Source organism: Larus michahellis, chromosome 9 (assembly GCF_964199755.1).
Source record: "Larus michahellis chromosome 9, bLarMic1.1, whole genome shotgun sequence".
NCBI classification, from domain to species: Eukaryota; Metazoa; Chordata; class Aves; order Charadriiformes; family Laridae; genus Larus; species Larus michahellis.
In genome coordinates this window covers 1,530,990-1,549,730 of record NC_133904.1, presented here as the reverse complement: position 1 = coordinate 1,549,730, position 18,741 = coordinate 1,530,990, and the positions used below count along the sequence as shown (strand labels likewise).

At 42.9% G+C, this 18,741-nt stretch overlaps 1 protein-coding gene across 6 annotated transcripts; it reads left to right on the top strand.

Annotated features, from left to right (window-relative positions):
* The first annotated feature begins 474 nt into the window (after window positions 1-474).
* Window positions 475-18,428, top strand: KIF23 (kinesin family member 23). 6 transcript variants are annotated; one of them, XM_074601472.1, is made up of 24 exons: window positions 475-580; window positions 725-794; window positions 924-1,052; window positions 2,849-2,954; window positions 3,638-3,774; window positions 4,399-4,508; window positions 5,097-5,267; window positions 6,190-6,231; window positions 6,671-6,783; window positions 6,931-7,052; window positions 7,629-7,731; window positions 8,057-8,136; window positions 8,227-8,346; window positions 8,879-9,038; window positions 9,577-9,744; window positions 9,973-10,130; window positions 10,516-10,689; window positions 11,376-11,555; window positions 11,925-12,230; window positions 14,146-14,376; window positions 15,392-15,474; window positions 15,767-15,848; window positions 15,961-16,031; window positions 17,611-18,428. In XM_074601472.1, the coding sequence occupies exons 1-24, from the start codon at window positions 570-572 to the stop codon at window positions 17,624-17,626; spliced, it is 2,943 nt and encodes a 980-aa protein (XP_074457573.1). In that variant the 5' UTR covers window positions 475-569; the 3' UTR covers window positions 17,627-18,428. The 6 variants fall into 6 exon arrangements, with proteins under 6 accessions (XP_074457573.1, XP_074457575.1, XP_074457576.1 ...); XM_074601473.1 differs by having other exon boundaries at window positions 497-580; window positions 728-794; XM_074601474.1 differs by lacking the exon at window positions 6,190-6,231.
* Window positions 18,429-18,741: the final 313 nt, after the last annotated feature.

Here is an 18,741-nt window from a genome sequence, read left to right as displayed (position 1 = left end):
GGGGTGGGAAGGCGGGGTGCGGAGGGACGGCTTCCCGCTCCCCTGTGGGGCACCCAGAGCCCTGGGCACGGAGGCTTCAGCCCTTTCCCTGAGGCAGGGCCTGGCTCCGGCCTCCAGGCCCAGCTCCAGGCTCACCCTGCTGACAGCACCCCCGGGCCCAGCCCCGGGGATCACCGCAGGCCGCGGCAAGGCCTCAGGGCTCCCGGCGCTCCCTCCGGGCCCGGGTCCTGCCTGGCTTCGGGGCTCCCAGGCCCCGGGTCCGGTGCTCGGTGCTCGGTCCCCGCCGCCGCCGGCTCTCCGCTCCCTGCGGCCGCGGCCCCAGCGGGCCCAGCAGGGGGCGCCCGCGCCGCAGGACCTCGCCCGTTGGGGTCGCCATGGCGACGCCTGCGGCCCCGCGTCGCCGCCGTGCGCTGCGTAGTGACGCTCGGCGCGTACGCGCGCGCTGATTGGTTAAATTTGAATCGCGGCGAGCGCGCAGGCACGCCGGTCGGGGGCAGTGCCGGAGCCCGGGCCGAGAGGCGGCAGCGCCTGACTCTATCGCGACAGCCCGCTCCCTCCCCCGCCGCGACATGATGGCGACGTAAGTCATTCCCCCCTCCCCCAGCCCCTGCTCGGCGGCGGGGCCCGGTTCGTCCCGGGTCCGGCGGGGACTGGTTGGGCTCGGTTCGGTCCGGCGCCTCCCGGTCTTGCGGGGCCGCCCCTCACGCCTCCCTCCTTCTCCCAGTAGGGCCAAGAAGCCGCGGAGGCCGATACTGAAGAAGCCGTCCAACCCCAGCCTGAGGGACCCCGTGGGGGTGAGTGCGGGGCCCGGCTGAGGCGGGGAGTCCGGGTGGCGGTGAGGGGCCCTGGGGGCTCGGCCCCTGCCGCCCTCCGGGGCTGCTCTGAGGGACGACGTGCCCTGTGTGTCCCCCCTCCTCCCCCAGGTGTACTGCAGGGTGCGGCCGCTCAGCCGCCCGGAGCAGGAGTGCTGCATCGAGGTCATCAGCGACACCACCGTGCAGATGCACCCGCCCGACGGCTACAGGATATTCCGCAACGGGGAGTACCGAGAGGTAACGGCCTGGGGGGCGGCGGGGACATCCGTGTGCCCTCCGCCTTGGGGCTGTTCTCGGCTGAAGGGGCTGCCTTCCAGCCTGGAATTAGGGATCGAGGTCCTTTTCCCTGCTGTTGGTGTTTTCCGCTGGCTTGAGGTGTCTCTTGCAGTCTGCAAATCAGCAGTTTGTGCTTTTGGGAAAGCGAATTTTCAAAACCAGAAAACCACCTAGAGGAAAAAATGCACCCTTAGTCATTAAATGTGTTCTCCATACATGAAAAGGTTTTTTTCTGCAGGGTGGAGGAGGGGATAAAAGGAGCAAAAGCAAAGCTGTCAAATATTTAGACTGCTTGAAGGATCCCAAACTTAAGTTGGGCAAAAAGCAAATGCTTCCCTATTTATGGAACGGGAGGGGGAAGCTGTAGGTTATGCATACAAAGCTGTCGTGAAGGGTGGAAAAGTAGCAGGTCACAGGACAGTTCATATTATTACTTGTTCAATACAAATGTCTTCTGGAAGAGGAGGGTCTAGGTCACGCATACAGAATAAGTAGCCGGGGGACTGTAGCACTGAGTATGCTTTGGTAGTGAAAAAGTTAACTGCAGGTTCCCAACACTCAAAATGAGACAAGGTCAAGGTGTTTCTAAGAAAAAAAAAAGTTAGTTGGGATGCAGAATACTTTGTTTCCAATTTCAGTATGGGAAATTCTTATAGGAAGTACATAAAGTGATCTTCAAAGGCTTAAATAAAATAAGCAAAGATTAGTTAAAAGTTCGGTAAACAAACCTTTGCTCAAAAGCTTAAAATATCTACATAAGCAGGTGTTTTGATTGAAAAGTGACCAGATTAATAAAAAAAAAAGTATACTGAAAACCTATGGCTGGAAACTGAGGCTAGACAGGAGAAGACACAAGCTTAAAACAAAATTATGAAATGCTGGAACAACCTAACTTTGGCCATTGTGGGTGTTCCTTTGCTCAGTTCTTGTGTAGGTGATGGTGGGAGCTCAAACAGAAATTTGAGCTTGAAGCTGGAAATTGTGAGAGTCTCTAATTGCTGTGAGGTCAGGCTTTGTGATCGTTCTGGTTATTTCTGGACTTAAGCTCTGTAAAAATGAGACAGTTGCTGCTTTTCGTTATTGTGTGAGCTGATGCAGGCAGGACACGGGAACAACCACAAAATCATGGATGAAAGGCAAAGAATAAATTTTATCTTGATACCTTGCGGATCGGGGAATCCCTGAAGCAACACCTGGGCAGAGGCACGCAAGCAGGGGACGCAGGCACCGCAGAGTGAGAGGGAGTCCTTATTAGCAAGAGAGTGAGAGCTCAGGCTTGCTCTTTTCACCTGCATTTCAAGGATTCGGGCAGGCAGAGTTTTTCACTGACCTTTGATCATCTTCAACAGCAGTGCAGGAGTCTCGGGCAGGTTCAATAAAATGCCCCTGAGCCCATCGCAGGCCTACTTTATTTAAGTGCAGGTGTTGTACTTGTCAAGCACATAAGACTAAAAAACAATTCGTGTGATATCTGTATTTTCCAGCACTCCACGTGCAAGTCACTTGAGAGTGTTTACTGTCCTCCTCACCAATCTTCTGTTACTTTCTGACAGTTACGTATATCTTATTCTCAGAGTAGTTACATTGGAGTAACTGCCCATGTTCAAACACTGATATAATCCTAAAGCAGAACCTTTATCGTTCCGGTAAGCAGATGGAAAACAGTTCTAAGGTATGAAACAATGAAGCATTTTGAAGCAGTTGACTTCTGGACAGGGGTACTTAAGGTTTAGGATGACGTATTTCTCTTTCTCCAGACACAGTATTCGTTTAAAGAAGTGTTTGGCACCCTTGTTGTTCAGAAGAAGGTTTTCGACGTGGTGGCTAAACCTCTAGTGGAAGATCTCATTCGTGGGAAAAATGGTAAGCTAGTTCTTGTTCTCTACCACTTTTCTGTATGTCTACCGTGCATTTTCTTGTATTGCTAGGATTTCATATGCCTCAATGTTTTTTAGCTTGTCTAGGTAAAAACACGTATACCTTGTTTGCAATGAGAATAGCTCCCCTATACAACATCCTATTTACCTTTCTTATGATGTGCGTGTTACTTGTGTCAAGGTCTAATCTTTTTGTACACCATTAACTGGAGAAGACTTTCTTTTGAAGAAAAGGATGACTTATCTGCCTAAAGAATGATTATGGAAATAAATCAGTTCGTAGGGCTTGATCTCCTGGGCGTGGTTTGATATCACGATGTTGGTCCTTGAAGTATCTGGCTTATGTCAGACTCCTCAGTAACACTCAAAAGAAATCAGCCTTCCACACCTGGGACTTAGTGGCTTCCTTCCATTTTTCGTTTTGGCTTCCAAATGTGCTCTTCCCAGAGAGGGTGATAGGTTGTAGTTGAAGTGGCTATCAGTGAGAGATGCAAACATCATGATGACAGTGGCTTTTGATGGGCTGGAATAGTTTGGGGTTTTTTTGTTAACTGTTCAAAAGGAGTCATTGTTTTTTCCAAATACATTTGACCCAAGAAAGACAGTATGATTTTAACAGCGTTGGGTTTTTTGAGGCAGCAAGTGTGACTGTGTAACTGTCCCTCCTAGGTCTTCTTTTTACATATGGCGTGACAGGCAGTGGAAAAACACACACCATGACAGGATCTCCTGGTGATGGAGGACTTCTCCCGCGGTGTTTGGATATGATCTTCAACAGTATAGGACCGTTCCAGGCCAAGCGATTTGTGAGTAGTTTTACACTGAATTCTCCACTGGATAAAAAGTTCTGTTCAAAGTGTTTATCTCCTGTCTAGTCAGGTGACTGGAGCAGTTTAAAAAGAAAACCAACCAAAAAGAACCCATCCCCTTGAGATTTGAAGAGCAGGGCCAAGGAGGCAGGTGTAATAGCTGGGACAGACACTTCATGAAGACGCATGGTCTGGCCATTCTTACAGCTGTCACTCTTTCATCAATCAACCTTTTTAAAACAATAAAAGGAAAGGGGAAGCTTTCTGAGTTATGGAATGAAATCCAGACACGAGATACAAAAGCCGCATGAAACTGTATCTAAAGTTATATAGGAGATAACGTGAAGCTTTTCTTGTGGTCAAACATCTCTGGAGTTTTGCTATCTAAAAATATTTGAAATAAGTATTTTCCGTGGGAGCTTTTATGAAATATTGTTATCTGGGAAATATCTGTTTTCTGTCAGATCTACTTCACATTAGCCCACAGATTGAGCGTTAGTGAGGGGCATGGTATTTGTTTGTCACCAGACAGCTTGACTGAATAATTTTGCTTTGGCCAACACGTCATGCTCTCTAGTGTTCGTCATTATACTGTCTAAACGTCCTATACTCTTTTCTCAGGTTTTTAAGCTTGATGACAAGAATGGTGTGGATGTCCAGTGTGAAGTAGATGCTCTCTTAGAGCGCCAGAAAAGAGATGTCATGCCTGTTCCAAAACCTACACCTGGCAAGTAAGTAGCTATTGTAACAGGCAGAATTAATGTAGTTAACATAAACCACAGTAACAGAATAACACTTTCAACTTACCTTGGTCTCTATCCTTTCCTTGAAAAAATGAAAGAAAAACATTAAGGGAAAGTTAATGCATTTCACGTGGTTTGAGCAAGTGCATAATTAAGTATTTAGATTAGAAGACTTAGAATCAGGCAAGAGAAATCTATTTATTTTTTTTTGTACCTGCTAACCCATGAGTATTTGCCGAGTAGAACTACTGTGAAGTTAAACTTGAGGATATTTTGCAAAATAGTGAGATTGCCGCATGGAGGATAGAAATGTTGACTATCCAGGAATTTTGCAAAGCATTTCTTACTGCAGCCAAGTACAGTGGTGGCAGATGAAAGTTTATCTACTTAAACTTTTCAGGGTCCTGTTTTTAAATCTAATGTGACTGGATGTGTTGTCACTAGCTGCTAGCGTGAGCACTTCTATACTCAAATTATACTGTCAATAGACTTGCTTTTTAGCTGTGTAGTCGCTGTCTGACATGTTAGCTGGCTGTGGATGCTCCACTACAATCACTTATTGGGTGTGTTCAACAGGCGACAAATAGACCCAGAAATTGCTGATATGATCAATGTGCAAGATCAGTGCAAGGTGGAAGAAGTGGATGAAGATAATGTCTACTGTGTCTTTGTCTCCTATATTGAGATCTACAACAACTACATATATGACCTCTTGGAGGAAGCTCCCTTTGATCCTATAAAACCAAAGTGAGTTTTACAAATACTTTTGTGGGAACTACAATATGTCTTTGCGGCTGTAGTCTTGATGAGTCTGGCTCAATTCATGTGAATCACTTCAAAAAATCATGTGAAAAAGATGATGGCAAAAGAGTCTAGACAATCGTATTTAAGCGTGCCAAATACTGATGGTTGTTCTGTTGGTGCTCCCTTCCCCATTATAAAGGGAGATTAATAAGCAAATATTTAATTTGTTAGGCAGCGTATTGTATCCCACTGAGCTTCTAAGTCTGTTCATGCTATCCTGTAACTACTATTCCTAGCAGGTGACTGCAGCTTGAAGAGTAAGCCGTTCCGTGGCTGACATTTTTCTCCTGGAAAGTGTATTGGATGACAGTTGTTATTTTGTTGTTGCTTTACAGTTAATGCAAGTTTGCATGTTATTTCGCTTGATGCCAATCACTTCCATAGAAACAGAAACAAATAGTCTCATAAATGAAATCCTAGGTATTTTTTGGAAAGACTTGTACTTGGCTGGTGTCTAAAATTGGTAAATCTTGAGAACTTCAGAAAAACAGTCTGCAAATTAAACTTTGAATATATATTTTTTAAAATTCTAAATCCATTAAAGAAAACCCTAGGCTTATCTAGCATTACATGTGTTAATTAAAGAGTTGGCTGATTTGCAAAGACTAACTAGAGCAAAACGTACTATTGCTCTGAAACATCAAGAGCTGCCTCCAGAGTGCTAATTCGAAATGAGTTTAAATATCTGTGACTGGTTTTTAAAGAATGAAGTTATTTGGTTTAGTTTTGTGCTTATGTCCAAAAATCCACCTGTGCAGAATCTTGGATTATTTCTATTTGTGGAAGCTACAGTGTGTTACATATGAAAAGACTTTAGACGCAAGCTGAATGAATTAATGTTTTTTTAACCCTGTTTTTTTGGTAGGTGGAACAATTGCAACACTCCTGTGCGAAATGGTGACTTTATGTACGTGCATGAGTGTATTATTCCCAGTATTGAAAAGCCAAATTTTCTTTTAGTAGAAGCGGCAAATAAACTGACTGATTCCCTGTCTCTTCTTGCTTTACTAGCAAATATAGAACGCTGTTGAAGCCATCTTGCTTCTGTATGAGTGTACGCATGTAGAAAAACAATAGCTGCCATCCAAACCCATGCTTTACAGTAAGAATGGTAATTAAACGTAGCTTCTAAATTAAAGCAGTAGCTGAAGTGTAACTAATCTTGGCTGAATGTGTGTGTCCATGTACTTGTACTTCCTCTTCCATCTGCTGTATGGATAATTGGCATATTCACTCTGAATTTTGTACTTAAACAAAAGAAAATTTGCATGACACAATGTATTGTTTTAAGGAAACTCCACTCAATTTTAGCGGTTTGTTTTTTTTATTTCCTCCCTATCCTTAAGACCTCCGCAATCCAAAATACTTCGTGAGGACCAGAATCACAACATGTATGTCACAGGATGCACAGAAGTAGAAGTGAAATCTACAGAAGAAGCTTTTGAAGTGTTCTGGAGAGGTAAATCTTAGAATAGAACTTCTTAAATTCAGCATGGATGTGTAATCCACGACACCACCACGCTGAAAACAAAACTGGCTTAGCCAGGTGGCAAGCCTGTTAAATAAAACGGGTTTTTGGAGGGATTGTTTTTGTTCTTCTAAACAGGTCAAAAGAAGAGGCGTATTGCGAACACTCAGCTGAATCGGGAATCTAGTCGCTCTCACAGTGTTTTTATAATAAAGTTGGCTCAGGCCCCCCTGGATGCGGATGGAGATAAAGTGCTACAGGTGAATTCTGGGGCAGGCTATCAAAGGGGATCTGTGCGAGCGTATGCATGTATTTGTAGGTTAGAAAAGGTGGTGAACCTTGCAGCACGGCCTGCCAAAACAGTTGCTGTGTGTCTTGAGCGCATGCATCTTGCTCGCCAGCAATTTCATTTTGAAGAAAACAGAGATGATTAATTTTCTAATCTTTGGCAGAATTGGTCGTCTTTTTGTGGTGAAAGTAGAGGATTAAAATAGAGTGCGAAGCTGCTTATTCCTTTGTTCTTTACTTCTGCTTCTTTTGAGCAAGAACTGTTAAGAATCTAAAACCTGGAGGATTTGAACGAGTGCTGTTGTTATATCTGTGTTGTGGATGAAGACAGAAGGCATCTGCTAAACTTACTCGCAGAAATAGCCAGCGGTGCACAGCTTCTTGCATTAAAGGCTATAAAAATACCTTCAGATTTTATTTAAAGGCGCTATGCATTCTCTTTAAACATGCATGCTGGTTTAGGCTTGGGGGGTGGGGTGGTCCTTGCACCCTGTTAGAAGGAATATATTGCTAATCTTTAGCCTAACATAATTTGTTCTCTGTAACAGGAGAAAGAACAGATCACTTTAAGCCAGCTGTCTCTAGTTGATCTGGCTGGAAGCGAAAGAACTAACAGAACAAAAGCCGAAGGGAACAGGTTGCGAGAAGCAGGTACGTGCCACCTTTAGACAGCCTGGTCATTTCATGTGCTAATATATGCTCGTATTAGTGTTGTCTCCTAGTAAAGACATCCCAGGGGGAATTGCAGTGTTCTGTTATGATGTTCGGTTGTCTGATTTGATGACCTTAAATCCTCCAGTTTGGAAACCACAAGTTTAGCAGCACTTGCTCTGCTACTTAGATCAGTTGGAGCAGTTATCTGTAACAAATATAACTTAAGTCCACACAATTTATTCTTAACTAAATTGCTGAATAATTTGGGAACGTTATCCAAATGGCTGCTTACAGAGATTTTTGTCTTGTTTTCTTTTCTAAGGTAATATTAATCAGTCCCTAATGACATTAAGAACATGTATTGAAGTTCTAAGGGAAAACCAGATGTATGGATTAAATAAGGTATGCAACTCATTATCTAATTATCTTTTGATTTGATTAAGATCTGGTGTAATGAAAGCTTACTAGATCTTTCATGTACTTTATTTTAAGATGGTTCCGTACAGAGATTCCAAACTGACTCATCTTTTCAAGAACTATTTTGATGGTGAAGGCAAAGTGCGTATGATTGTATGTGTTAATCCTAAAGCTGAGGACTACGAGGAAAGCTTGGTAAGTCTCTTGCAGATCTTACCTCATTCCCTCCTACTCTTTTTTTTCATGTTTGTTACTGAATTCTTGTACTTTGTTAATAGATGAGAGGAATGATAAATTTGTTGCTTGGGCACTTTAGGCAATCAAATATAATATTGTAAGGTAAATGTGCCCTCTAAGTCTTATTTTTCCTCTTAAATGTTACAACTGCTACTTGCTTGTAAAATAGGAAAGGTTTCTCTTATTTACGGAGGTCCAAAGAGCCATGTTTAGGTGCTTAATCCTTACTATGACAGTATTTGCAAAACCTTCAGCTATCTGCATAGTCGGTTTCGTGGTTCCTTGGGCGCTGAGTTTGGGGAGGTGTTCCTGGGAAGGCTTCTGGTTGCTGTGCTTCAGGATCTCAGCTAGCTACTTGGGAACGACTGGAGATTATAGCTTGGTAATGTCTCCTCTGATGCTTTTATTGACCGAAGCTATCGCTTTCAAACTTACGTTGGACTGCATCTGGTTAGTCTTGCTGTTGAGCTTGCATTTTGTTCTTTTGTAGCAAGTCATGCGCTTCGCAGAAATGACGCAGGAGGTCGAAGTTGCGAGACCTGTTGACAGACCGCTCTGTGGCTTAACGCCGGGACGGCGCTTTAGGAATCAGGCCTTCCAAGAGGAACTCTCACGGAAACTGGAGATGCGGGGCGGCCCAGTAGATGCAGGTAAATACTAGAATGTAGGTGATGACAGCACAGGCTTTTTCTGTTGTTAGGAGTTGAAGATTATATTAAAACAAATTATTTGAGCCTTGCAAATGCAAAAGGAACTTCACTTAACTGTTAATTTTGAGCCTTGTCTGCAATAGGTCCCGCTGTTTTCATACCACAGCGCTCTTTGTAGTATAAACTCAGATCCTGTGTACGTGTTATCGGTGATGAGTTGCATTCACGGGCCCGTTATTGCAGCCTCCAAAAGGAAATCGTGCTGCGGATGATACTTCGATGTTCTTGTATGCTTAGGGCCTACTTTAGAAATCAAGAGTTACCTGGAGGCATTATAAAGCAATGAATCGAGAATGTCACATTTAATCTCTTCCCAATGCTATCATCTCTTCTGAAAACTTCTAGTTCTCGTTAATTATTCTAAGCTCTGTCTGCTTCGTGATACCGTGGGATGGATGATCTGTGGCTGTGCATTGTCAAAGGGAATTTTTCTGTTCTGTAGCTTGCTGACAGACTTCCTTGGCTTTAAATCTTACAGAAACAGAAGAGCAATCTGTTTTAGAAACAATTCTGCAGAACTTTCCTCCATTGCCCGCATGTGAGCTATTGGATATTAATGATGATCAAACACTTCCAAAGCTTATTGAAGTCCTGGAAAAACGCCATAAACTACGACAAATGTTGATAAAGGAATTCTCCAAAGCTGGTAAGAATTTGAACATAAGTGTGGAGCTAGATGGTTTTTGGCATCCTTATTACTACTCAAGGGTCTGTTCTGTACCACCATAAAATAAGTATCTTGTCTAGATCGATCATTTAAAAAACCTTTTTTGAGGTAATAACTGATAGTGTTAAAATAGTAGGAGAAGAAAAGAACTGCTTTTGATATGGTGGAGACACGGTGAGGAGATAAAACATATCAATTCTCTTGCAGTGCTTACCTTTAAAACAGTGCTGCAAGAATTTGACTGCAGTGTTGCATCCAAGGAAAACTATATTAAAGGAAGACTGTCTGAAAAAGAGAAAACAATAGCGGGACAGAAAACAGAGATAGAGCGCCTGGAGAAGAAAATTAAAACTTTGGAATACAAGGTCAGTTTTTTCATTGCCTAAAGCTAGGCACAAAATGCGCTTTTCTAGGTCCCATTTGGCAAGTTTCTTGACATCGGAAGTTGCTTGCAAGATGGATACCAGAAAAAAGATTAAAAGTATTTTGTGGGGAACTTTACTGAACGCTTTTTAGCTTTTTGGTTTTATTATGAGGTGAGGTGCTTCTTAATACCTTAAGATGGGTAGCTTATAAGGAAAGCTGTAAAATCTCTGGTACTTTTTGGAATGTGGACTATCTATCTGGATATAGTTGTACAACAGCTAATATATTCTAGTATATGTTAACAATCAAATATAACTAGCAATTCTGGGCTTAGATGGTTGCACTTCTAAGAAGCATAGCCAAGTCCTTCCTCTCTTCCTCCAGATTGAGATCTTAGAGAAAACTGCAACAATTTATGAAGAAGACAAGCGTAATCTTCAGCAAGAACTAGAAAGCAAGAGCCAGAAATTGCAGCGTCAGGCTTCTGACAAGCGTAGATTGGAGGCACGGTTTCAAGGCATGGTGGCAGAAACAACCATGAAATGGGAGAAGGAGTGTGTGAGTACACTGCCATATCCATTAAAAATGCGTAATGGAGCAATGCTGGGGGGAGCTGGGCCTCTTGGTTTTGTGAGAATTTTTATATAGTAGTAGCATTAAGAATGGAGATGTGTTTGGCTTCAGTTATGGACTTGAACAGCCATTTTGCACTTAACTTTTATAAATATGGTATGATAAGGCAAATTCCTGAAGGACTTTTGGTGCAGCTCGAGCAGCTCTCTTAAGCACTTGCTCACTTCATTTCAATACCTAGAACTACTTCTTTCGGATTTGTGGCACTTAAGGAGGGATGCTCTTGTTCTGTTGGTTGTCAGTCGAAGCCTAATGTCAGGGTTTCCCCCCTATCCTCATGTAAACTCTTGCTCAGATACGCATTTGGCAAGCAATAAGGAAAGGAAATCTGAGGATTAACTTTTACTGCTGCAGGACTATTTACTACTTCAGGACCATCGATAGAACTACAGTTAGACATGCTCCCATTTGTCATAATTTAGGAAGCAAAATGATTATGGCATTAAACATGGTACTGTTACAATCTGGAAAGTCTTTCTTTATCTTGCTATGTTGTCGTTTGCAATAGCTTTTATCTCAGTGGGGAAGAACTTCGTTCCGTGTGGAATATGCTATTCCATTCAAACTTTCAGCACAGTTACTTCATGCTTTTCCTCGCTTGTCTTTGTTAGGAACGTCGGGTAGCAGCAAAGCAGCTGGAGATGCAGAACAAACTTTGGGTCAAAGACGAAAAGCTGAAGCAACTGAAGGCCATTGTTACTGAACCAAAAAGTGACAAGCCAGAGAGGCCTTCGCGGGAGAGAGACCGAGAGAAGCCTGTTCAGCGATCAGTGTCTCCTTCACCAGTACCTGTAAGTTGCCTTTAAAACACTTCTTGATATAGGGAAAGGCATATTTATAAGAATGAACTAAAGTGCAGGCCAATTCTCTTCAGTGGTTAAAAAATAGTTCCCAAGCACAGAATTTGGATAATGTAACTTGATTTGAATTCTTCGTCTCTCGTTGTATTTATCAGTGCTCTTTATTTGTGCTCGTACCTTCTAACGCTATTCGTTTTGGAAGAATACCTGATTCTTAATGCTATCACTGCAACACTGTACGTGTCCAAACCATAGCTTGAATAGCTGAATTGTAACTGCACATTGTCAGTATCTATTGTTTTATTGCCTTACAAGTTGACGGTTCTGTGTGTTCACTAACTTCTTTCCTGTTCTCTCTAGCCTTCTAGTAACTTTATTGCTCAGGTCCCTAACAGCCAGCAGCTCGTGAGCAACCCGCAGGTTCACAGGCGTTCTAATTCTTGTAGCAGCATTTCTGTGGCATCCTGTGTTATGGAATGGGAGCAGAAAACCCCTTCGCACAAGCATACCAGTGGCACTTCTAATGCCAGGAGTAGACAACAAGAACCAGAACAAAGTAGAGACTGTTACACCTCAGACAGAAGGCGAGGGATGTGCTGGACTGGAGTCATTGAGGTTCCCAGGCGTAGAGATGAGCTAGAAATAGAAGAGGATCAATGCTGCAGGGTTAGTGCTGCTCCTGTCAAAAGCTAAACGTAGTGTTGCTTAGTCTGGCTCAAATGCTCATCAACTACCCTCTTACGTTGAGCACACCTAACACAGATGGGAGTCTTCCCTTAAATGTATTTCTCATAGGACAGTACTGTTTCAAAGTTGAGTTTCACCACTCGCTCAGTAGAATGACTTCTTAACTTGATGTTTAGAAACTCCGTAAAAGCAGCATGTGCGTAGCTTCTTGCTAGTGAGTAGATAGGTCTTGTAGAGAACTCTGAAGTAGCTATGCTTTTTCTCTAGTCCTTGTGTTTTAACTTGTGCCTGTTTCCTCAAATCTATCTTGCAGCCTGCAATTTACCATAGTCTGTTTGGGCAGCTTAAAAGGTGGTCTCATGAGCCATGTCTGCAAATGTCTGCTGGAAATAGTGCTTGGACAAACATCTCATTTGTGTGACTTAACTTTAACTTAACTTAGTCTTCCCTAACTTTCACATCTGCCTTAAAACTGGGGGCTTTGCTTACAGGTGGGAGTTTTTTCTCTCATTAAACTGGTGCGTGCAAATGTTTGTATCGGTGGTGTCTCTGCCACGTTATGGCACTGTCGCAGTGGCTCAGGTAAATCAAAGAGAATTATACAACCCCAGCCTCCTGGGAGCTTCTCGAGAGGAGGAAAGCGTATTGTGGTATGATTCATTTCCGACAGTGTTCTCAGAGCTTCTGTTGCTTGCTGGCCCTTTGAAGTAAGGGACGTGCTTTTAAGCAACTGCTATTCCAATGAACCGATACAGGAAGCACTGTCAGCAGGGTGAGGGATGTGGGCTCTGCCACAGGAAAACGTGACCAGTAGTAGCGTGCCCTCTCCTTAGAACAAAGCTTCTAAGGCACCTTGGCAGAATCGTTTCAAAATACCATCAACAGAAATAAGTACTTGCCCACTAAAAGCGGGGGGGAAAAAGTATTGAAATTCTTTTTTTTTAATGGAAGATTTTTGGCTGAAAGCCACATTTCCCTATATACTCTTAATTTTGAAGAGCTGCTTTGGACTTGTAAGAGGCTTATCTGTAAAGGGTACATCCAATCTCATGTCTGTTGATTGAAGAAATCCTAATTGATGCTCATCACCTGAAAATACAGTGGATATAATTTGCAGTCATAGGTTTGGATTGTGTAACCCCCCTGTGATTTGGAGGTGTCTGGCATTAGTATGTAAGTGGAACAGAGAGTCTGCAAATACTCCTTCAAAAGCCCATTCAAAGATCTTGAAGGCAGACAAGTTTTTAAACAAGTTTCCAGATATTTTTTTTCTGATTTCCCTGAGCAACTGACAATAATGTTCATAAAATAAACATGTGAGCTTCAAGCACTTCTCATGGGTTTCCAACAGCTGAGTTGAGAAGCAATAGCACTAGGATGGGGGACGCTTCCTCTGCTCCACTCAGAAGTGTTAGGAGGTTTTGTATCCTTCAGAGATGTTGGAAATCCATACTCAGTCTGCTTGCTTTGCCACCTCAGCCATACATTTTGATCCATGAATGCACCCATGGAAACACAAATGTCTCTTTTCTGGTTGGTTAATATGTTCATAGCAATCTGTTTTGATTTGGAAAGTTGGGAGGAGCGTTACCAAACATAAAGATGTCCTCCTTGAGGAAACTTGACTAGATATGGAATGCAACAGATTGGATAATGCTGGACTAAAATTTACAAGAAATAGGAATTGGCACAGAAATAATCTGTTAATAATTTTATGCAAGGCTCTCGGTAACGGTGCCTTTCAGGATGCACTCGTAAAGCGTTTTAGGAATGAAGCTTTGATCTTCATACAAACACATCTTAACCAGACCTGCAAAGTTCACTTCTGCTAATGATATCCTTTGAGAGATTTACTATGTGCTGATTTCTTGTGATTCTCTTCCACTCTGATCAGAATGCACCTCCGGTTCGCCTCAGACACAGACGGTCGCGCTCAGCTGGGGAGAGATGGGTAGATCATAAGCCACCTTCTAATCTGCCCACTGAGACAGTCATGCAGCCGCATGTCCCCCACGCCATCACGGTGGCGGCTGCAAGTGAAAAGGCACTAGCTAAGTGTGACAAGTATATGCTGACGCACCAGGAGCTAGCCTCTGATGGGGAGATTGAAACAAAACTAATTAAGGTAAAGCAAACACCTTCATCATGAACTTGTGATAACCCTGTCAAAACCTATTTCTGGCCATGTGTTTGTGGTCGGGCTTGCGGAAGGGTACGTTCGACTCAATCTGCTGAGGAATTTCACTTAAGTTTTGTGCAGTCGGATTCAAGGGAGCCTTTAAAGTCTGAAAATACTTTTCTTGAACTTTGTCGTTACTTCATATAAACCATTACAAGCTTATCTCAGTCATCGTTTTCCTTGAAAGTAATTAAGTGGGTTTTTTCCCCTAGTAACATGCAATAGTCCATTTGTAGTGAAAGCTTCTTAGACTTGTGGCTGCAGCTAATCTTGTGGAGTCAGTTGTCTTGGAGTGATGTTATTCGATTTCCACTAGCGGTATGAGTAAGCTTGCTGCCGTGATGGATGCTCAAATGCTCCAGGACATAATTTCTAATAGTCAACTGACAAGCAAATTGGTGAGACAGACTAGGCTTTGAACGCTTTTAATGCTTGTGTCCCAAAATGCTGACTGTACTTACCTAAGGCAAATTGAGAGCTCTTTGTACGTTGTAGCAAGAAGCTTTTGGTTCATTTTTCTTGTAGTCCCAGGCCTTCCACTATTGCCTCTTTTTCTGTTTGTGTTTTTAAAAAGGCCCTCACTCCTGTAAGGTAGACTTGTAGGTCGCAGCGATGTTTCCAAAAGCAAAGTCTTGCATAGCTGACCACCTACCTGTGGAATGAAACTATTGGAACTAAGCCAATGACCTGATCCCTGTAGCATTACTTCGTCATTGTTATCGTACAGAAATCGTTTGTCGTAGTAGCGACTTCCCTGTAGGTGTCCTGCATGACCATCAGGGTAGATGGTGTTTGCTCTTTATTGTCCTGTGTATAAGAAGATATATAACGGGGGAGGTGCGCATCCGCTTGCAGGCTACTAACCTGCAAGGAAATGACAGTTGTAAGCACTTAAGCTTTCGTGTGGAAACTGGCACCGTAGCCGTCATACTGACCTTCTTAAACTGCTTTTGGTTTCCAGGGTGATGTGTTCAAAACCAGGGGTGGAGGACAGGCTGTGCAGTTCACAGATATAGAGACTCTGAAGCAAGAATCTCCAACCGGGTGAGTTGTCATCTTAATTTTAGGTTTTCACATTGCTGGAGATCTGTCGCTCCGATAGTGTGTGTGTGTGTAACTGCTGCTGGTCCAAATGATCGAACAGGAAGTTGTTGCATCTAACGTGAAATCATATAAAGGTAACTCAGGCTTATAGATACGGTGCTGCTTTTAAGGTTGATCTGCTGCTGAGAGCAAGGTATTTATTTAGAAAATATAAAATGTATTCGTGTGTGTGAGAATCTGCCAAAATACGGGATGCTTGTAACTTTTTTTCACTCACATACTCCTCTTTCAGTCGAAAGCGAAGATCATCCCCTTCTCATCCTGACCCACCTGAGGATGCTGCGGAATCCGAATGGACTGATGTAGAAACCAGAGTAAGCTAAACAGGAAGAAGGGGGAGATCTCATGCTTGATCTGCGCGAGAACTTGGGGTAATGCTGATAGCTGGGGGGGTTAGCAGTAGAGACTGATTTTGTGTCTCCTCAGTGTTCCGTGGCAGTGGAGATGAGGGCAGGGTCAGCTCTTGGACCTGGATACGAGCATCACGCTCAGCCCAAGTAAGTGCATCTCTCCTTTGTAGCTGGGGTATTGCATTCTCTCCTGGTAACATCTAAAGTGAGATAAGTATTTTTTTTTTCTCCCTTGACCTGACCGCCCTCCCTGCTTTAGGTTTGGGGTGCACGCCTCCTTAATACTGTAAGATAAGCAGGCTTATCCAGTGTTGGAAACTGGTGACAGGACAGATCTGTAAGAGACTCTAAGCAGAATTATTAACGTGTCTTCTGGGTGGAACTCTGGCATTCGGTGCAGTGAGCAAAATGTCAAGTTTGATCTTGTGCTGTCTTGACTGCAAAAAGCTGGGAACTGTAGGATGCCTGGCACTTCCAGAGTGGCACAGGGTTGGGGATGGCAGTGACTAAGTACCAAGCTGTATCCCTCTTCTTCTTCCCCCCCCCCAGCCTTTATCAGATGCTGATGTAGTAAAATATATTCATTTTTATATCTTGAGATAAATTTAAATTAAGTAATGTTACAAATGCCTTAGGATTCATTTCAGTATGGTTTAGGGAGGACGAAACTGAGACAACTGGGGACTATACCTAATGGTAGTCTCGAATGTAGCTGGTACTCCAGCTGCTCTCTGCTGTGTAATTGTGAGGGCACCAGCTAAGGGAGCATGGGCTCTAGTCATGCCGGAAGAAACTTTCCTCTTTCAAACACATAGACAACAATCTGAATTCTTCAGGGCTGTCTTACCGTTCTTTAACGTGGTGGGATCAGTGGCAGTTACACACGTAAATGTAAGTTCACCACGTCAGAAGTCCCAATTTCTGGCAAAAAGTCCAAGTGATCCTGTAGTTTGTGAGGCTGGTGCCCAACACTTCAGCCCCATGTCTAACAAAACAATCAACAAAATATATGCTTCAGATGAGAGAGTTTTGTCGAACTAGGTGTTGTGGAACCGAATTCAATATCCAGGTTTGGCCTCTTGCAGATAGGTGCTGGCAGTGCTGTGGAAGTCGCCTATTCAGCTCAGGGGAAGAAAATTTGCAGTTTTGCAAGACATGTTGACAGGCAGGAGAGAGGGCTGGAGAGGTAAAGAGGTTTCTGTGAAGCCCAAATCGACTAAACTTCTTGCATTTGGAATCCAAAAAGTTTAGAACTGTAGTGGAAGGGTATTTCGGAGAGTATCTGACACTAGTAATCCCCCTTTCAGATAAGGTGACAAATAGGTGCCTTTCATGCACTTTATTACATCCCTTATTGGAAACTGGGACCTGCTCAAGGTGGCTGCTGCTACTTGCAGCCTTGCTGCAGCCTTGTAACGTTGTAGTAAATCCTTTAGTTTTGCCTGTATGTTGAGTTGGAGCCTATATTTATTTAAACTTATTAAATAATTGAAATAAAACTTTGATTTAAGCTCATGGCTGTCTTAAAAAAGAAAACAAAATCTTGTTTCTTGCTAAATGAGCTCTTTAGTTGTGTGTTAATTGTAGTATCTTAGCACAGGACGTGTGTGACACTTATGCATCCAGCAGAACAGGTAAACGGGCTATTGACTACTGTTAAAGAAAACTGCCGCTCTGTGAAATCTGACTTTTATCTAAAATCTGGCACTTTATTATTTTTTTTTAGGCGAAGAAAGCCATGAATTTGATGTACTACTGTGTTGGAATCCTCTTGATTTTTATCAGACTGATGTAATACCTGCTGCCAGTGATAAACTTGACACACTGCTTTGTTCTTGCTGCAGGCCTGTATTTTTAGAATGGCCTGTGCTAGGCAATGGTTAAATGGGAGAGACTTTTTTTTTTTGATCCCAAAGAAGCATATGTGTGGGTGTGTATATCTTCAATAGATGTAGGGGAGTTCTGCCATTGCGTCCTCTGGACTTCTGAGGAGCGCCTTCTGTCTCGTATGTATGAAGCCCTTGTTATTAAGCTGTATCTCTGTAGACTAATGACACAAGGCTTTTGCCTTGCGTGTTTTTTCAGCTTTTTCTTTTTATAGTGCAAAAAACTTCCATTCTGGACACTATCCCTTCCTTGTCAGGTCCTCTGTTTTGAAGAGGCATAAATGCTGCTATTTATTTAGATGCAGTAACGCACTTTAGGAGTGTTTCTATGCCATTTCATATTTTATTATAACTTGCAACAGCTTGGTAATATGGATTTCCTCTTGGAAGAATTACCTTTGATTATTTAATACGCAAATCAGCTTGTGAAAACCATTTCAATCTTCAGACCTTCATAGTAACGAAGGAAGAATACTGAGTGATGAGTAACAGTGACTTGACATCAGACCTACTTCATTTTGTAGTGCAAGTAAATAATTAAATGTTTTACATCTGTAGATACGGGGTAAAAGTAATTTTCTCACAGATAAGGTGTGAGCTTTATACGTGTGGCTCTGCAAACATGTTAAAATAAAGACTTTCTTTCAATGGCTCTTACAAACAATGTTCTTGTTGCTTAGGCGTATGTGAAGCTGCAGAAGCTACGGTAAGCCCCGCGGCATCTTACCTGCTCTTGTGCAAAGAGCTGTGAATGGATGCGCCTTTCGGGACACATCTGAAGCTTAAACCAGGGAATTGGCTTGGATCCCAAGATAGGTTTTGGACAACCTTATCTTCAGGGCTGCCAATCGCTTTCAAGGGCAGCTGGTTCCATTTTGAGTGAGTGGTTGCCTTGTTAAAAGATACTGAAGCTTTGAGGTTTTTCCAGCATGGGAAAAAGCTTTTGTAACTAAGTAGCTTTAAAAACCAGG

Excerpts from the sequence above, each read along its gene's own strand:
- KIF23 (XM_074601472.1), top strand. Across the intron at positions 12,231-14,145 it reads AAGAGGATCAATGCTGCAGG|AATGCACCTCCGGTTCGCCT; the intron begins GTTAGTGCTGCT and ends CACTCTGATCAG. Across the intron at positions 15,849-15,960 it reads GGACTGATGTAGAAACCAGA|TGTTCCGTGGCAGTGGAGAT; the intron begins GTAAGCTAAACA and ends GTGTCTCCTCAG.